At 38.4% G+C, this 21,071-nt stretch overlaps 1 protein-coding gene across 1 annotated transcript in view; it reads right to left on the reverse strand.

Annotated features, from left to right (window-relative positions):
• Window positions 1–21,071, reverse strand: part of HOMER1 (homer scaffold protein 1) — a 100,209-nt gene that overhangs the window by 52,961 nt on the left and 26,177 nt on the right. Inside the window, exons 2-5 of the mRNA XM_020783716.3 lie at window positions 15,823–15,979; window positions 9,015–9,146; window positions 6,456–6,548; window positions 1,121–1,260 (exon numbers count right to left, since the gene is read on the reverse strand). Of these exons, the coding sequence (XP_020639375.1) occupies window positions 1,121–1,260; window positions 6,456–6,548; window positions 9,015–9,146; window positions 15,823–15,979 (522 nt within the window). The remainder of the gene's footprint in view (window positions 1–1,120; window positions 1,261–6,455; window positions 6,549–9,014; window positions 9,147–15,822; window positions 15,980–21,071) is intronic.

Consider the following 21,071-nt stretch of genomic DNA (forward strand, 5'->3'; position numbering starts at 1 on the left):
CACAGGCAACTGATGCTACCTAAAATGTATGCAAGCAAGCACCTTTGTGGATGGCATTCTCACTAAAAACACATTTTTGTTCTCAAGGATGTTTAGACAGGAGACCTAACATTTCTTATAAGTGAATGTCATTCCCCATTTTGGAACTACAGAAGCACATAACCTTTCTTTGGAATCACTGTGCTTTAATGCAATATATTTATATATAAAAATACATATGAAAAGTTCAGCCCCTCTCTGCAAAGCATTATATAGCCTAACATACTTAATTGAAAGATATTTTTCTTAATTTCTTTTCCTGCTCTTAATAATTTCCTCTGCTATTTAAGACCTCTGAAACTACTATCACTGTCACTCCACCATCCAAATATAAAAGAACAGCACCAGCAGCTTTTAAGACCCAAAAGGGTTACAGAGTTAAAAAATATTTAGGAAAATAAAACCCGAAACAGTTCGAGGAAGATTGAACATGCTCTGTGGGCACAAAATGCAGAGTGCCCATTGGAGTATTAGGGAGTAAAATAAAACAAAGGGGAGGCGAGGAAGAAAATGGAACCATCTCTCCTGAAATAAAACATAGTTGGTTTTCTGCTACCCTGAGAAGCTCATTTTTTTACACGTACTATTTTTTTACATGTGCTATATTTTTTTAAAAAAATCCAAGAAGTAATCAAAGTATTAAAAGCCCTTTAATAAAGCTGCTAATTTTGTTAGAAGTCCCAGGCTGTTAAGTATTGCTTCCCCTGCATGGAACTGTAATGAAGCTGAGGCATTTTGCTTCTTACTCCTGTATAACAAAAGGCTAAGACTGTGATGCACAATTAGAGCATGTACACAGAAGAGAAAAACATCCACACCAGTGGGGCTAAACTGGTATTACTGCAGTAGCTCCCCTTACCAAGGAGGCAAGGCTTCTTAAACTGAACAGTGGCTTCATAATGCAAGGTCAGTTGCTTGTATGGCACCTTCGCTACTCTTCCCCTTCTTCGTTCATACAGGCACATGTCACCAGAATTATGTCTTTTAACATTTAAAACCCAACAAATGGAAAAAAAGAGACTCTCTTAACAAGGAAGTACATGTATATTACTGAATAAGGATGCGTGAATGGAATTGGTACCTATGCACAAATGGCAATGCATTCTGGGTTGGTTCAGCCCTTGGTTCTGAGTTTTGTGTCACTTCTGGAGTAGTTCTTTCATCATCAGTCCCATTAATGCTCTCAGGGGTAAGAGGAGATTGGATATCACCTGCAGATTCCTTTAAAAAAAAGAAATTTATGATCACACATTTAATTTTCGAGACAATGTATTCTCAAAATAAAGAACAAAAAAATTGATCACAGCTATCAGACCCATTACAACTACTGTACTGTATATAAAAAAGTAGTAATATATTCCAACTGGCTGTTAACATGCTTAAGTTAGAAAATCAAAAGATACTTTGAGGTCTACAGCCACTCTTCCCCATCTAGTTAGTCTATCAATGGCATAACACTTTCTCTTCTTTATATATCTTCTTTTCACACATCACTCTGTCCCAGTTTGTGGTGGTAATGCTGAAGTGTAATGAACAGTGGAGGGTTTCCTTAATGTTTATTTTTATTATTATTATCATAATTATTATTTTAAAAACTAGAACTGCTAGCTGTCCATCTGGACTATGCTTGCTCCCAGAGTCTAAAAAATTATCATACAAGGAACTGGTAAAAAAAATGTATCCTAACTGCTAAGAAGAGAACAACAAACATTCATTCATTCTCACCTGTAGCATCAGTCTTACCTTAATATGTGAACAATTATGCTACTTTTGTAAGTGTCTATCCTCAATTAATCTCCATTTTCTTTGTGGTATATTACCAAAAAATGCTCAGTGTAAAAGATTAACGAATGTACGTGTTTCATTTCTACAAGAAGTTGGACCAAAAAGCTTTCCTGGTTTTATTCCTCTACAGAGATTGTTCCTCTTTGTTTTATGCTTGAGAGCTAGGTTCCACATCTTCCATTGTAAGACCAAATTTAAAACAGTTTCAGCTTTGGCTTAAAAAAACCGTAAGCCTAGGGTGACATACTGAATTTCATTACTTTAACTGATAATGGAGTACAGTGGTGCCTCGCAAGACAAATGCCTTGCAGGACAAAAAACTCGCAAGACAAATGGTTTTGGCAATGGGGTTGATGTCTCACAAGACGAATGTTCCTATGGCTGTGCTTCGCAAGACAAATGTTTTCCAATTTTTCTGCCTCATGTTTGCTGATTTTTAAATGTTTTTCTATAATGTTAAAAAAGTTAAAGTTTTTTTACTTAAATTTCTGAAATCGTCTGCACAATATTTATGGCTTTAAAGAGCACTTAATAAACCCTTTGTAAACCAAAATTGACTTTTTTCTGACTTTTTGCCCATAGGAACGCATTAACTAGATTTCAATGCATTCCTATGGGAAAAAGCTTTTCGCAAGACACATTTTTCACAAGACAACATTAACCATGGAATGAATTAAATTCATCTTCTGAGACACCACTGTACCTTAATATTGCAGTAAAAGTGATGCCCCCTCATTCTTTGAAGGAAAGAGATATAGACGTCCAACATTCAATCTGTCCTAGTTAACAAGGTGTCTTGGACTACATCTGTTACAAATGTCTGTTTCCTGGTTGGTTTAGGAAGTATTTTGAAGTAAACTAAAGCTTCTCTGTTTTGGAGGAAAAAAAGATGCACAGGAGCACCTTGTACAGAATAGGCTCTAGAAATTAAGGCTACATATACGTTTGTATTGTGTGGAAACACCTTAGCAGCTCCAGTACACTCATGTATAATGCATGTGTGAGAGTATCGAATGTCCTTTATGTAAGGCTGCACATTTTGCAGATTAAAATGCAGTAGTTTTAACATCTGCTGCTTCTTAAGACCATATCAAGTAATGTAATAGGCATTGATTTAAACCATTCTTCCTGTATGACCTGGAAGAGCAGTTTTAATGTCAGCCAAAAAAAAAAAAAGCAGTATAAGTGTACTAGAATTCAATATATATGACTGTAAGGAATCTATGTTGAGACCCATATATTTGCATAATGCATGGAGCACATTTAACTTAAGGTCTTTATATGTCAGCTTGTCACAGCATACATTTCACCAAGAGAAGGGGAAAAACCTCTGTCACACATGAATTAAAATCATATTAACTGGAAAAAATGTTACCATTCAGTTGCAGCATATTTAATATACCTTATCTACTTCTAAGGCAAGGTTTGAATCAAATGGAAGTTCTACTTTAAAAGTGCACAGATACCTGAAAATCAATGATATATTCAGTGGTTCATTAGTTTAGGGTGCTACAGGCTGAACAACAACAAAAATCCATATGAGCATTTCTGTTACTAACTGAAAGATTTTTATGGAATGGAAATGCAGACCCAAATAAACAGGCAGGCTGAAATCCTCTTGGTGGATCTGCACAGTCATAAATGTTGATGATGTCAATAACTACAGATGTTAATATTTAATTAACCTCTTCGGGTTTTGAGGATCCCTAGGGATTCCTTTCAAACTGGGAAAGGCTTGGGGCTTTTTGGATGGTGGGCAGAAACCTTTAATACCTGAAAATCGCCACTGACAGTCTTGATCCCAGGACTGGTTTGAAAAGATCAATGCAATTTGCAGGAGGAAATAATGTGCTTCTTCCTCAGCAATTCATGCTGAAGTATAAGGGAAATCTTTCCCTCACATTGAACAAAACACTTGGAAAAGAACCCTAGGGCCATAGCTCCTGATGGAAAAAGAAATGCTTATGTAAAAATGAATAAAATTGCTGTCAACCAAAGAAAACAAATAACATAATCAGTAAGTAATATAAACTAATATTTAAAAGGAAAAAAATGTATTTTTCTCCTGTTTTTAATCTCTTTTAATTTTTTAAAATTAGTCAGTTTTTAAAACACTATTTAGGTTTAATCTCAATTTATTGTGATTTTTACATATATGCCTTTTTAGTTATTGTTCACTGTCTTGACTCTCCTCACCAGGATAAAAGTGAGATACTGTATAAATAAAGCAAGCAAACAAGCAAGCAAGCAAACAAATAATAAATAGTGGAGGAAGTGCTATTACTTAAACATATTCTCTTCATTTAGAATAGAGGTTCCCAACAATGGGGTCACAACATATTCATGGACTACAACTCCCAGAAGTCATGGTCAGCACAGCTAATGGTGAAGACATCTGGTAGTTCTAGTCCAAGAACAAGGGGGAACCCAAGTTTGGGAACCACTGATCTAGAAAGTTTTCAAGCGGTGACTCTGTGCAGGTACAAACTCCATGGTGTGAATGTAGACCACAATAAAGAACCAGATTTCCCGACATGGTTAGCCTCAAATGATTATAAGGGTAGGAATGTCAAATATTTCTATGCATTTAAAAAAATCACATTCTATGAATATTCTAAGCATTTAAGACATTCAGGTTAACAAGAATTTCTCCGTAACAAGAACAATTGGAAAATTCTCACTGAAAGCCCATAGCTGTCTCTCAAAGAATCCCACAACAAAGAAAAGCAGGACTGTCTATTTTAACATAAGGGTACATAATTTCTAGAAGGCAATTTCAGAACAGATTGAATGAAGTACTGTACTCTTCTGAAGTACTTAGAAGTAAATGAGAAAACTAATTGGGGCAACCATTTTTAATACTCACTGTCCATATTTGAATAGCTTCAGAAACAATTATTCTTAATTTGGTTGTGCCAAGAAACCTCTAGGTTAATAATGGTAAGGGACTAAACAAAACTGACAGATATAAGAACATAATAGGCCATTTCAAGTGGCTATTTAAATTAACAGACCAGGTAAAATACAAAGATCAACAGCACCAAGGACCTAACAATCTTCTTCAACAATGATAGCAGGGAATGTTCTGTGGTTGAATTCAAGTACAGTACATGTATACAAACCAATATTCCATCAGTCATCAGTCCATTTTGTCTGGATTCTGACAGATAAAATGACTGAGATGTTATGCTTTCCACAAATAAGAAATAAGGTCAGGGTAAGGTGGAAATACTAAATTCCATCCATGATGAATCCATTCATATTTATAAGCAAACTACTGCACCTACTAAAAGAGGTGAGATGCAGCACATAATCAATGTGTTAATACTGGAACTTTGTTCCTTGTTTTCCTACACGTGTATAGCATTTTTCTTTTAACCGAAGCACTTCTGTATAGATTTTCCTCATTAGAATTTATTGGTTCAGTATGGTAAAATGTCTATCACCCCGTAGTGAAGGGGGGAAAGTTTTCTCCTTGTTGCTTGTAAATTTTGGATTTGCCTTCTTCCATGCTTCAAGTTTAGCCTCCTGTGGATCAGCTAGGACAACTCTTCATGTCTAAATGTCTCAAACACTGGTCTCTTAATATGATATCTGTTAACAGATTTCAAAAGTGGTCTCCCACCCAGAATCTCTAAGGGTGGGCATGGGGAAGAACCTGCAAAAGAGTTCCACTGAAAGACAACTGGAAATACCATGAGTAGCTGTGCTTTGTGACAAACACTAGAGCAGTGGTTCCCAACCTTTTTCAAGCTGCAACCTCCCTTTTATAATAGCCAAGTAATCTGCAATACCGCCCCACCATGTTTGCATAAAAGGGCATTTTTAATGGGGTAAAGTCATCCGTTGTCAAAAAGTAGAGGCTTCCTTCTCTCCGAAATGACCTTTTCCTCATAGATACACATATATGTGATCTTTAATATCTGGCTCCAAAAGGACAAGGAAGAAATTATTTGACAAGGGCTGTGGCACAGAGACACACACACACACCCCGCAAGAAAACAGTTGATGGCCACCAGGTTAGGAAACACTGAGCTAGAGCAAATAAGTCAGGGAAACTCCAAAACAGATGCAAGAATACTCAGAATTCCAGACATTTCACAAATTACATGAGGCAATTAAAATGCTTGTGGCTAATTTATTTATTTATTTATTTATTTACACCCTGCCTTTCTCTTTAAGAGGACCCAGGGTGGCTTAAAATATTAAAATAAGAATCGACCAAACTAGATATATAAGATATGTAAGTTAAACACAGCAATTGACAGCAGTGCAAGACAGAAAGGGAGTACATTTAGAAACACCTAGGGAATTGTGCTGTCTTGTGACAGGAAGGAACATTTATCTATCTTTCCATTTCCATCTTCAGTTTATGGACTTGTAAAATTTAATGGCTTCCTTCCATAATCATTGTTGGTCTATGGCTGACTACTACTCAGGCTAGATACACACTTCAACATCAGACTCACAGAACCGAGTATTTGCGAATGTATAATGGAAAGAGTGAAGCAGTCATGCAGGCACCGGACTTCAGAATTCCCATACAGATGAATGGACCAAACTCATTTTTAAAAAAACCCCAGTTCATAGCAACCAGAATGCAATCTGAACAGGATTGAGAAGAAACGCACCTGTGAGGGTGTACTTGTTAACTCCATCTTTTCCTGGGATTTTTCCTTAGCTAGTCGTGCAGCTTCCTTAAATTCCTGAAATTTTTCTGCAAACTGAAGGCAAAAACCATATAATTATACACTATACAAAACAGAATTTGTCTAAACAAAACGTCCTCCATATGATACCTTGGCTAGAGAAAAACACTTTAATCTTCGGTAGAACTTTATAGAAAACATAAGGAATTGTCTGGGATCAGTCTGGAAAGACCATCTATGGCATTAGTGGTACCAAAAGTTTTTTGTTTGTTTGTTTAATCTGTCTTCCATTGTCTACAGCATGCAATGTGGCAAAGCTTTTCTTGAGTTGCAGTTATTCTTGAAGTGTGTGCACAGCAACATTTGACACAAAAAGAGGGGGGAGACCTATTTGCATGGTTCTGTGTTTGGTATAACAGTTATACTGAGTCAGTGCCCAAGATCTCAGAGAAGCAATCTTTTCTGGCCTTTCTGGGATTGAGTGAAAAGCTCCCTGGCTCTGCTAGACAAAAGCTTCTTCTGAAAGAGGAAGAATGAAGGGTATGCAGGGTTTGAATAAGACCTATCTGAATCTAACTACTATACATATTAAGTTTAGGGTATATTCTGCAAGCGTACTAAGTCTGACATTTGCTTCTCTATTGCTCCTGTTTATGTCTTGGCTTGCAGTTATTGATTCCCAAACATTTGTCACAAATGGGGTTGTGAAGCAGAACAGCAGTGGGTTCCTAAGGTTTGGTAGAGAAAGCTGAAGGAGAAAGCAGAATTCTCCCTTTTCTCTTTGGTTCTTTCTTTTATATACACTTTTGGCTTAGTTGCCTCTATTCCTTAGTTCTCCTGTAATTTGCCAGAGACAAATTTCCCATTTCACTTCCCAGTCCAACTCCTGGCTTATACCTACTTTTCCATTTAATCATACTTCCAATACCTGTGTGGCTCTACAGAACAATCTATTATGATGATTCAGATCACATGTCCAAATACTAATATACCTTCAAAAGTCAAATTTCATACCCAGATGCAGATGTACCCACTCATATATCTTTCTCTGTCCTCTAACAATGTACAAGCAACAAAAAGCAAAAGCAAAACGTGCTGCTTATATACCGCCCCATAGTGCTTCAAGCACTCTCTGGGCAGTTTACAAGTTAATTATGCAGGCTACACACAAGCAACTACTTACTAGGCTACATCTCCACTATTCAGAGATGCGCCCATGTGTAATTTTGTGCTCAACATAATCTGCTATTTTTCCTTTGGGTTGCATTTAGTTGCAAACCTAGCTTTATATAAACATGAGCATTATTTCCAATCAATTGTCTTTTAAGGATCTTGTGCCCAAATCTAATTCCTAGTGCAGCTTTATGAAGGATAAAAACTTGCCTGCCTCAGCAATGGCTATAAAGGCATGTAGTCTTCCACATTCAGGATAGCCAGATTCTCACCTCTGCTACTGTGGCCAGTGTAGGATTCAGTTTTCTTTTACATCAGGAAGTGAGAGTATATAATGTGGGGTCCTAGCACATATGCACTGGATTGGGCCGGTATATATTTTACTAGTGGGTCTTCTATTTAGGATCCAATTTTGGAAGATGCTAAGTAGCCCAATGAGCAAGATTATACAATTTGCTGCAGGGAGGTAACAGCTGTGTCCAGGTTAACAATGAAATGATTCCTGCATCTTCATTCGGCATTCGGTTTCGTTTTTGTTTTGCCAGGCTATGACTGATGATTTGATAAAAGTGGGTCAAGTGAAGGAGAATCCAGACAAGAATCAAGCAATTATAGTCCTCAGGTTCACCGACATGGTGAAAGAGGAAGTCATTGGCCTAGGAAGCCCAACATGCAAAAAACCCCCTTCTCTATCTTTTTCTGTCATGTTAACAAGAATGAAAATGAGACACCTTCAGGTCAAAACAACTACAGCATATAGTGAAGTACAGTATAGCCAATGTTTGTCCTTTAATTCTAGAACATCTTCCACCGCAAGGACTCACAGTCCAAACATGAACAAGTTAGTGATAGGGAAATGAACATGTGGTTCTCCAGATATCCTCAGACAACAATTCTCATCATTCACCATCATTGGCTTTGCTAGCTAGGGCTATTGAGAATTGCAGACCATCATCCTCTGAAGATTTACACATTGCTCTAGTGTACTTTAGCAACTGTAAATTGTGACTGGAGTTTGGATCAGCTAGGTTCATCTGGTACCTTGCTGGTAGTTTAAGCAGTTTAAATTAATAATTAAACTAACTTTACAACCAAACTTTGACTTAAATTGAGTTCACATTTAAAAGAGAATGCTATTTAAAATGTGAAAAAGAATGGAATGCAGAGTTAAATCCTTGTGTGTAGCCATCCTTCTCAGACTCACGTTAGTCTGCTTTTAGGCTTATGAACTGGAGAGAAAGAGTAGCAGCTACAAAGTCCATTTGGAGCTTTTTGCCCTCAATAAATTACTTCCTCAGGTACACACACCACTATATTCCATGGCCATGTTAATCAAAAGCAGTCAAATAGTTCCATAGCTGTACTTACTTTTGAGAGGTGATGTTCAGAAGAAAATCCTAAACCATAAACAGTATTTGCTCTGCTGTCTGCCCATTGACCAAACTTCTGTGATGTTTTTGTGAATGTCATGTTGGGAGTGATGGTACTATTTATTATTGCCTGCACAAAAAGAAATTGTGGAATTAATTAAATAAAAAAGCACAATCATAAAGCTACCCTTGACTTTTATATTAAGTGTTTGGCTATTAAGGAGCAGGTGTACAAATTTTTGGAAATGCAAAGTTCATTTCACTAAAAAGCATAACCCGAGCACTCATGCACACATTAGTAACCATGTCAAAATGTGTAACTTGTTCATTAAAATGGAATAGGACCCAGTAATTTATAAAAACTGTAAGTAGCAGGAAGTTGTATCACAGACTGCTCTCAGTTGAATATTGATGTTACATCAGCATACATGTTCCTTAAATATTATTATTGTGTGACTAGTAAAAAGCAAAAATTGCCAATCCCACTTTGTCATTGCATGGAGAGAAAGTGGGCCTACATCTCATTTCCAGGCGAAATTCTAGAACAGATCGTAAAATAGTCAATGTGCAAGCACTTAGAAAACAATGCAGTCATAACTAGAAGTCAACACAGATTTGTCAAGAACAAATCCTGCCAAACTAATATGATCTCGTTTTTTGATCAGGTCACCTCCCTGATAGAGGGAATGCTGTAGATGTACAGTGGTGCCTCAACTTACAAACGTCCATACTTACGAACATTTTGACTTATGAACAGCTCTGATCGCAACATTTTGCTTCGACTTGCGAAGGGAGCTTCCACTTACGAACAGAAAAAAGGCAGGGAAAAAAGGCGAGCAATTTGGATTTCTAACTACAGTGGTGCCCCGCATAGCGAGATTAATCCGTTCTGGATTAATCGTCGCTATCCGGAAACATCGTAAAACGAAATGGAAAATCCCATAGGAACGCATTAAACTCCATTTAATGCATTCCTATTGGGGGAAAACTCACTGTTGAGCGAAGATTCCCCATCTGGCCGCCATTTTCGCGCCCTCGGTAAGCGAGGGCAGGGAGTGAAAACGCTGCGGGCAGCCATTTTAGGCACCCGGCGGCCATTCTGGAACCACCGATCAGCTGTTTAAAAAAACATCGCAATGCGAAGATCGGTAAGCAAAACGCTTACCGATCATCACAATGCGATGTTTTGGCACTTAAAACATCGCAATGCGATTGCATTAGCGATCCCAAAAAATGGATCACTATGCGGATTCATCGTTAAATGGTGCGCTTGTTATGCGAGGCACCACTGTATAGGTTGTGACAAGGCTGCTTTGAACTGTAGCTCTTTCACTTTCCGCAGTTAGAGTGTGTTGTGGTCGTCGGAGGCTTGAGAGAGCCTCCTTCTGCTTCGGAGTGAGTGCGTATGTGTGTGTGTGCAGGGAGGTAAGCTGCTGTTTTCTCCTTTTAAAAAACTGTTCTGGGTGGGTTTTGCCTGGGGGCGGGTATGTTTCTGTGCTGTGTTGTTGGTGGCTTTGATGTTTATTTCTGGAGGATTTTTTTCTTCTTAAACCTCAGCAATGGAGGTGGCTTTAGTGTTTGTTTTTGGAGTTTTTTCTTCTTCTTAAATCTCACCAACGGAGCGCCTTCCGACCAGGCTTGCTGTGTTCTTTCAAAATTTTTGGTGATTTTTTTCCGGCTGGAACGGATTAATCAGTTTTCAATGCATTCCTATGGGAAATAGTGCTTTGACTTACGAACATTTCGACTTATGAACACTATGAGGAAAGGCTGAAAGAATTGGGCATGTTTAGCCTCGAGAAAAGAAGACGGGTGATATGATAGCATTTTTCAAAAATCTGAAAGGCTGTCATACAGAGGAGGGGCAAGTTCTGTTCTCAATCATCCCAGAGTACAGGACATGCAACAATGGGCTCAAGTTAAAGGAAGCCAGATGAATATCAGAAAAAAATCTTAATTCTTAGAGCAGTATGACAGTGGAACCAATTACCTCAGGAACTGGTGAGTGCTCCAACACTGGATGCATTCAAGAAAAACTCACACAATCACCATGCTTTGATTGTATTCCTGCATTGAATAGGCAGTTGGACTTAACAGCCTTGTAGGCCCTTTCCAACTTCACTTTTCTATGATTCTATGAAAGTACTGAGGTCTGGGTGATGAGGATGAGAGGCCATGAATGAACAGCAAACTTTTCTGTTGCAGACAATCCCCCACATGCAAACAAAAATGTGCAACACTGAATATAAAGTTCATTAGACATGGTATTCCTCTCTTTTCTTTCTATATAATTAATTATAACTGCATGGTGAACAACTCAGTAGAGCTACCCATAGTTTCTAGGAGAAGTGATGAATCTTGGAGATTTCGGATTACTATAATACCTTTGAAAATTGTTTAAGAACTTCAGCCACACTTGTATTGGCACCTGGAATCAGATATTCAGACTTATCTTGTCAGTCTTGAAACAGCTCCTCTGTTTTAATTCAGTTCATGGCACAATTCAAGTCCTAAACAACTTAGCACTGGCATGCCTCAAGGACTTTTCACTTCCACAAGAATCAAACCAGATATTTAGATCCCTTTTAGGGACATTTTGCAGGTCCCTCTGTCATCTGTGGCTGAGGTGAATGATAACCTAATTTGGTTTTTCCAGGGGTGACAAGAATGCCCCCCAAAAGGTTCACCTGCCACCAACCTTTCAGAGACTGAAGCCTTTTTTAGGCCTTTTTATTGCAATGTGGTTTGACTGTTTTGTTAGTGACTTTAGCTATGTGTGGTTATAAAGTTCTTTTAATTTTCTGCTGTCACATCTTATCCATGATGCTTTAAATATTAGCTGCTCTTCAGGGATGAAGAATAAGATACAATAAAATAAATATAAGACTGTTTTCCGTCCATGGCTTACTGCTTGAACACAGAAAAATATCTAAAAATGAAGTATAATTTCCTGCTAGGATGATATTTCTTCTCTATTAGAGCAACTAAATATTACTTGTTGGCTTAATTTAGGTACTGCAATAATATAAATTTTCTCCTTTGTTTGCTGGTCTGCATCTGTGTTCTCAATAATCTGCTGCCAATTTGTCAGAAAATACTTAATTAGAGCACCTGACAGAAGTACTATGTGAGCCTATTATTTCATTACTTATTCATGCAATGCCAAAATGGCAAGTACCAAAAGGAATTCCTCTAATGTAGCCAGCGATGTTGAAGTAAATTGGGAAAAACAGATTCCCACTTGGACAGTCACTAACGTCAGCCTCCCTGGTAAGGAGAGCCTAGTAAGTACAGGAAGCTGGATCACTCCACAGCAACAAAGGAGGGTCTTCTATAAACTTAATGGTGCTTAATTGATGATTTAAGCTTTCACCATCCTCAAATACTTGAAAACAATCCAACTGTTTGTACTCCTGTGAGGATTCCAGTAAGATGCTGAAGGAACACGAAGTACTGGGAGATGCCACCGTCTCGGCTAATTAGAAAACTGGGTGGGTGTGGCCTTGACTGCCTCATACCACTGATTTGTAACAATATAATTAAACTTTAAAAGGCTTGCCATACTCTTGACTATAATCAATATTAAGTTACCTGAAACTTCTGAAGGATTTTCCTTGGGGAAAAAAAACTCACCAAAATTCTTCCTCTCAAGAGAAAATGAAACTCGGTGGAAACAAATTTGGTTTATAACTGCCTGATTCTATACACACCTACTTAGAAATCAATTTAATTAATTTCAATTTCACAGCAAACAGGGATTGGCAGCAACCTAAACCTGTTCCCCTTAACAGATCAACCAAATAATCAGAGCTCCCTCCCGTAGATTTCAATTATTTATGGAAGATGCAACACCAAAGTAACATGTGCAACAGTGGAGAAAGGTAGGAACTGTTTTTAGAAAGACCAGTATCATCCACCTTTGTGCAGCATCCCTATGAAGGGCTTTCACATTTGCTGCATCAGTGGGAAGAAATACTAGTTACAAAGCAGGTGATAAGCTATACTTCATGTGAAGATTCTGAAGCTAATAATTGCTTTTCGTTTTAAAGTGTTGAAAGGAAAGTTCCACCTGTTATTAAAGCTAGGGCACCATGGTGCACTTGGAGGCTAACTTTGTGCTCCAAATATCTACCGTGAGCTGGAAAGGATCCTGAAATGATAGAAAAATCGAATCCACATCAAACCAAATTTTTAAAAAATAAATAAATCTAAAGTAATTGAAGTCCACCTCCAGTTTTAATTTTGTGTGTTTTGGTGCAGCGGTGGTTGTTAAGAGTTCAGGGCAAAAACTTCTACTTACATAGGTCTCTAGAACGCCCCTTCTCAACATTAAAAATTATATCAGGGCCCAGCACAAACATCCTTAGAGCCATATGCAGGCCAAAGATTGTACTTTGCCTGAGTTAAATCCACAGGACATGGGGAAATAGGATTTTCAGCATATTGCCATTTAGTGGGAAAATACAGCAAACCAAGACTGAGTGATTCCCTTACATTAGGTCATTGGACTTGGAATATTTCTGCAGTTGCATTAAAGTGAAAAAGTATTCTGCAATCCTGTGTCACATACCTTGTACAGTGTACTTTATAAGACAAACTTTTATAAGCGTAGTCCAATGAAACTTTGCTTTTAAACTGCCTGAGCAAGCAAGAGTACATTTTTTCAAAATTCTTCCTATAGCTATGCTCAAAAAACAAGTACAGTACAATGATTCATGTTGAGCCTATTCCAGAATTCTCACCAAACAAAGCCTATTTAATTAGTAGGCCTATTTCATAAACAACATTCTGTGCTTTATCCAGGTACTTGTAAAAATGCAGTTTGTATATTCTGTAATGCTTTACTTGTGTGAACTGTAGTCAGAGACAGGAGAAGGCTATTTTTAAACCAATAATTACCTCTGAATTTAGATCAGGGAAGTCTTACACTTATAGACAGATCAGTTCCTGCATCCAAAGGTCATCTTCCCAGGGATCAGAAACTGAGACTGTCTACTGAAGCCTGAGATCTGCTATTCAGCAAAATTGGAGAAAGAAATAGTTGTTCAAAGCTAGGTAGGTACTAATGGTAGTTCTAAAGCTGCAGCTTGTTGTGAGGAATAAGTTTTCAAAGAGGACAAGAGGCACTGCAGCCTTTGAAATTCAAATTCAAATATCTAGGTCAGATGGATAGTTGTAGTGGCTACCTACTGCCCCCTGATGAAGAGTTGCTATCATTTAACTGTCAAAAAAAGGAAGCAAGGATTCTAGCTTTCTACATTTAAGTCATCCAGTTGGTGGTGCTAGATAATAGTGTAAACTATAAACCAATTCTTGCATGAAACTGTGCCTGTTTTTTTTCTTGATGTTTGCAAGAACATGAATGAATTCGGATGATAGGACTAATATCCTTAAAAGACTTTTTTTTTGTGCCATACCAAAGCACTTTATTGAAGAAAGTGTTTGATCTTTTAGTGTTTGAATTAAATCATACATTATCAGCATCTTCTCTGCATAACACTCTCGATTAGCCCTTTCATGAATTAAGAGTCTGATATACTGCAAAAATACAAATTACCTATAATAATAACAAGCTGATTGGTTTTCAAAGCACCAGAACAAGATACTATTACAAGGCATCTCAACCTCAAAGATGATTCTCCACTGCAGGCCAATTAATTAAATGGGTAATTTTTTTAAAAAACCAAAGATTTATATTCATCATAGTGCACACATTGCAGGTGCTTTAACTTCTCCCTCAAATGTCTGTTCTGGTATTGGGGATACCACATTCCACAATTTCAGTCCCACTACTGTTGCTTATGCTTCTCATGTTTTTTTCTTCCACAGTCAAAAAAGTAGACTAAGTTGTGAGGAAATTGTGAAGACTTCTGTTTTGGCTTATACGTATTATACAAAATATTATGATGCTTTACTATTCATCATTAAGTTTCTCCTCCCTAGTCAGAAATTATTTATTTTGGAAAATGTTTTAAAAGAGGAACAAACTTACTTGCATACGTGTTGAATACAATTTATTTATTTGAACCATAAGCTGAGTTTTTAAAAGATGCTTTGGAGGGAAAGAAGATGTGCTAGGAAAAGAATAAATCAAGTAATGAATCTTTTCCCCACAAACATATAGTACCTGCAAACCTCCTCCTTTTTCCTCCAATCTCAAAACACCAGTTTGTTCTAGGCCAAACTGATAACATGCCTATACAACAATATCTGAAGCAGTCAAGCTCTTAATTTCTAGATAGTAGTTTAAATGTGAAGATTTCAAATGTACTTATGGTTACCATATGACACATGAATGGACTGTCACGTGGACAGTTCAATAAACATGTTTTAGAATATTCCTCCATTGTTTAGTCTTACAGAAAATGCTATTGTTCTGTAAAGAGTAATGGAAAATTACATTTGATTTACACCATGGAGTCTGATGTCAGTGACCCCAGTCAAATCTAATTCAAATTAATTGAAAGTTTCCTATCCCCACCTTTCATTTCAGATTCTGAGGCTCTGTAGACTCCTTTTTGGGGAAGCCTTCTGGAGCCTCAGAGTGGGGGTGGGTGGAGCACCACCAGATCACTTCAACCAAGACTGGGACCACCGGTGGTGAGGTGATGGCAATTTTTGGCTATTAAAAGCTTTGATTAAATATCTGTTACATATAAGAAATTTTAAGAACTGATGTCTTACTCTATTTCAATCAAATATCTTGATTTCTGCTAAAAGAGAATAGTATGGAAAAAAAGCATTTATACTTAAAAGTCAGTGCATTTCTAGAAGTTTACCTGAGATCAGCCAGTCAAAGAGCTTACCTTTGAGCCATCCAAGCTGATTATCCTATAGACATTTCTTGTGCTGTCATAGAAGTACGACACAGTAACAGCATGCTTGCTGGTGGGAACCCAGTTCTTCTTCGTATTAGGGTCAATCTGGAAGACATGAGCTCGGGTGCTGTAGATGGGTTGTTCCCTGAAGGGCAGAAAGTAAAAGTGATGAATCTGATTTGGACGCAATATGGTTGTGCACAAGTCATTTTGACAGTCCATCCATTGGCCCCTCTGGATTTCACTCTGCATGAATAATGTACTTGCCCCCCACGGACTTGTGTATATGAAGTGGGATATAGCTGTAGAGCACATGGAAAATACTCACGGGAAAGGGAAGCACAAGTCTTTTAAAATAAACTCCCTGACCAGCTGTACAGTCAGATAAAAGAGACATATCTAAATATAGAAACTCTACTGATCCACCACCTTTCCCCCCTCCATCTTCCATCTGTTAACCTCTTTAACAGTAGCTGTCAATAAAAGAAGCCTAATGTTCTTCTGTTCAGAGATATTTAGCTACACTGCTTTCACCACTTTTAAAGCCTCTCAAACACACCAGATGATCCATATAAATCATAGCTCACATGTGCAGAAATTGATCCCTCATATATTTTACTGTTAAATATCTGAGATGGCAACAGAAGACTATAGATGGTGATTTTTCCCTTTATGTAGACAAGTTCAGTCTTTATTGTATGGTCACAGACCCAACAATTTTATATAGTCATATTTCACACTGCAGTCTTACAGAGCATATGTACCTACATCTGTCTAGAAATATAAAAATGAGTAATGTGAACACGAATGTTTTGACTACTGTCCTGTTAAAACTATCATATGCAAAAAGGAAATAATGGAAGTGTCTGCAGTTATGTGGTTCAGTCCAGTCTCATGCCTGGTTGAGTAAATGGACCAAACCACATGGTCAAAGCCAGTTCTCTGATTAACCCTGCATGTGCAATACATTTTGGGTAAAATAAGGTACTAACAGTTAAAAGTCTGATAACACTGTTACTGTTGCAAATAATGTAGCATCAGTTTTTAGCCTCCATGTCCTCCTTCTTGATACAGCTTTCACACTGAATTTGAACACCCACTTGCACTCTTGATTGTCAAAGTTTTTTTAAAAAAGATTCCAATCAGCTAGAACTAGTTATTTCCAACAACCACTGCTGGCACTTTTATTAATACTCCTTCTATATATCTAGAAGGCATTTGCTCTGTTTTCATAGCCTAGCACACTGCAGTAGAAATCAGAGATGTGGAGTCACCAGGCTAGTCCTACTGTCTGAAGCGATGATATGAGCCACTGAAAAATAAATTGTCCCACAGTTTTTAGAAAACCAGCTATTCACTCAAACACAACACTTGTCCATGAAAATCTGTGAGACAGTATGGGTGATAATCTGATTTGCAGAATAGTCAGGCAATGAGATTAAGTATCCAGTGAAGGGCTGTGTGTGTGTGAACCAATCTCTCAGCTCAAATTGCTGCTCAGCCGCAAAGTCTGCAGGGAGACCTAATATAAGTTGCAGACTGATCACAGAGTTATTCACAGCCACTACAATATTACTGGTCATCTTTTTAACCTCTTCTGTCCTTTAGAAGGTGGAAAGACAAAGAGTCACATGACTGGTAATACTAGATACCAGCGTTCTTTATTCTGGTATTCAAATGAGAGCATACCTAATCACTAGGGGATTTATTGTTCCTATCCATCTGTGTATGTAGGAGAGAAATCAGCTGGTTACATCTGTGAGTTTTTGCATTAACCTGGGGGGGAAAGTGTTTCACTCCAACTGCTGCATTGTCTGGAAGTTGATTTCAGTGATTAGTGACACTATTTTTTTTAGCAGCTCAGCAATTTCACATATCAACAAATTTTGAGAAGTCCCAGATAAATTCCACTTGATCCCAGTAATATCATTTTTTTTACTTTCTCAGTTCTAATATTTTGTAGCCTCTTACAGTATAATGTCAACTGTTGCAACAGAATCATGCTTTCAAGTTAGTGCAGATTAAACAAAGCTAAGAGATGTGTTTTCTTTGACAGAAGCCTTCAGCAACATTGAAATCATGTCATCCAAGTATAAGTAATACTGTTTAGAGACGCCTTCTGCACCTTTACCCAACCCTCTCCTTCAAGTACTGAAAATATTCTACCCCCCCCATCAATAGAATATAAAATATAGTCAGCATAAAAAAAAGCCCAGATCCTATTCAACCTGTGCTTAATGTAAATACCCTTAACCAAAATTGTGCTGGGTTATACCATTGTCCAAATGAACGTATACCAGGAATCCCAAATAAGTAATCTGTGGCACAATGACTTAGACATCCATCAGGGGATGCATGTATGCAATCACAATGGTTCACACTAATGTGAGGAGCCAGGTTTATTTCTGGGACTGGGAGGTTTGATTATCTCTCCCCAATCCTAGCTTCTCTGCACTGGCTTTCTGTTAGATTCTGTGTCAAATTTAAGGTGTTAAGTTTGACTTACAAAATGCTGAATGGTTTGGGACCTTGTTATTTGTTGGAGCACCTCTCTCCAAAAATATCTACCCTGTTAACCTGATCCTCTCAGGCCTCATTATTGATGATACTGATCCTGAGGGAGGTAAAGAAAACTTACATTAGGAATTGGACATTTCCAGTAGCAAGACCTTCCTTGTGGAACAAGCTCCCTATAGGAACCAGACAATCCTTCCCACTACAAACGTTTAAAAGACTACTGAAAATGGAACTCTTTTGGGAGGCCTTTGAAAATATTTTATATTATTTTTTTCATGACCCATATTTCATATTTTGTTTTTGTTATTCTATTGGATTCTGTTATATTTCTAACATATTTTGTTTTATTTTTTATGGTTCACTGAAATTTCATGGACCATACCTTTTCTGTTAATAGTTGGATTTATTAAGGATAATAAATAACATTTTACTTTGGATTATTTTTAGTTTGGTTTGTATAGTTTGTTTCATATTATGTAAACTGCCCAAAATAGCAATTTCACTAAACCAGACAGCATATAAATTAAAAAAATTAATACATGGATGGATGGATGGATGGATGGATGGATGGATGGATGGATGGATGGATGGATGGATGGATGGATGGATGGATGGATGGATGGATGGATGGATGGATGGATGGATGGATGGATGGATGGATGGATGCCAACCAACTGGATTTAGGACACTGCCTTTCCATGCTTGCCAAAAAAGTGAATTCGTTTGTGTAACTGAGTTGTGCATGTTTAATGTCTTATAATCCTGGTGAAAAACACTAATTAATATATGCAGACAGAAAGGCCCAAAAGTCCTTGGGAAAAGAGGGCTCGAAGATGTATAAGACAGAGCAGGCCTCTTCTGGGAGAGAATTCCACAGGCTGTATGCAGGACTCTAGTATGAATCACATGAATTCTGTGTTGCTACAAAAACAGGTTTAGATACACAGTTGCTGAACTCCAGCAGTAAGCTGCAACTAGAGTAGGCCCACTGATTCATTGGGTCTAATGCAGGGGTCTCAAACATGCGGCCCGGGGGCCATTTATGGCCCGCCGAAAGATAGTTTGCGGCCCCCGCCTTGCCTCCCCCCATAGCGCCCACGCATCCCCTGCTGTCAAGAGTCAAAAAAAGCCTAGCCTCACTCGCCGGTTCTCTCCCAAGACAGCGCCTCTGGCACCCTCCAACCGGAACTGCAGCCTGCCAGCCAGCCCAGATGGAGGATGCAAGAGGCGCTGTCTTGGGGGAGAGCCGGCGAGCGAGGCGCGCTGCCAGCCCTTTTCCCTGAGTGCCTGAGCCGCTGCCAAGTGATGCCTGAGAGCGGAGCTCACTCCCAGCCTGTACTCAAAGAGCGCCTCCAACAGCACCGCCAACAGCAGTCGCCGCCGCCGCCACCTCTTCCAGGGAAGCGGCTCTCTGGCTCTCTCTCTCGGCACCCCCAGCACCAGCTTGGCCAGTGGCCGCCTCAGCACCCAGTGGTGCTTCCTCCTCCTCCTCCTCCTCCTCCTCGGAGCCTCACCCGGGCTAAGGAAACTCCTGGGTGGCTTCCTTGGGCTCTTGCTCCACTTGGCAGAAAATCTGATGCAGCCCAGCCTCACCCAGACTCTGCCTCCAGCGGCCCCCAGGTAAACTGAGTTTGAGACCCCTGGTCTAATGTGACTCATTAATGGATTTTCAGCCATTATCTGTATAGTGTATACAGTGTGCTACATTCCCACTGCATCCACTTAACCAACTCAGTTGTACTTTTTAAATCTAGCCTCAGATAAGAGAATGCAATTGAACTGACAGGAGTCCAGTCCCTGAGAAGCTTCACTGCCTATCAGCAAAGCATCCCATGGTCCACTGTTAGAAGAATGGTTTCTTCCTTTTAGCTAAAATCCAATTTATTCTCCAACACAACATACTCTTTGAGTAGAGGAATGTCAAAGGTTACAATCCATTAACTGGCAACAAGTAGTATAACACAACAAAGAGCCTTTGACGAAGCAAGCGGTTATTCTAGTTCTGTAGTTTCTATTGTTGGAATACTACAGTTGTGTGGTTACACTTAAAAGGAAATTTTAGAAAGAAAATTCCACCATCAGACCCCTACCAGCAACAACAGGGATCTACTATCACCATCTATATGCCTCTTTTATTCTACCACCAGGAAAGGTGGGTGGCTATGTTCATTTTTCTGATTTCTACTTGCACTTCAAGAGCCATTCAGCTGCCTAGGAAAAAGAAAAAGCTGTATCATTCTTGGACATAATTTGAAAGCACGAGTTAGCGGTACTTTTATTAGACCACAAAAATCTCACAACAGAACCTAGATTTCCAGTCCTATCATCAGGATGGCTTTTACTGAGCTGGGGAGGTACAGAAGAAATACAGAAGTTTCAAAAATCATGGCTAAATATATGGGCCAGGCTATCTACAGTCATGTTAAGAGACGCGTCAAATACTCCGCTCTATTTAACATTAATAAAGCTGAAGTAATATGTCCATTCTGGGTTAAGTTCTCTTTGAGATGAATGGTTGATATACTGGAGACATTATCTATAAAGAGAGACAGAATGGAAAAGGTTTGGAAAACAGAGGAAACAGGAGCAGAGAAGATGTAACAGTAAAACTAAATCAATAATTAGTAACTTAGTTGTCCACAGGTTTAAATTTACTAGGTTGCATTGAAATGCGAAGAGTTCTCTAAAAAGTAAGACTGCTATAAATAAGTACAGTAAAT

The sequence above is a fragment of the Pogona vitticeps genome, chromosome 2 (genome assembly GCF_051106095.1).
Source record: "Pogona vitticeps strain Pit_001003342236 chromosome 2, PviZW2.1, whole genome shotgun sequence".
Lineage (NCBI taxonomy): Eukaryota > Metazoa > Chordata > Lepidosauria > Squamata > Agamidae > Pogona > Pogona vitticeps.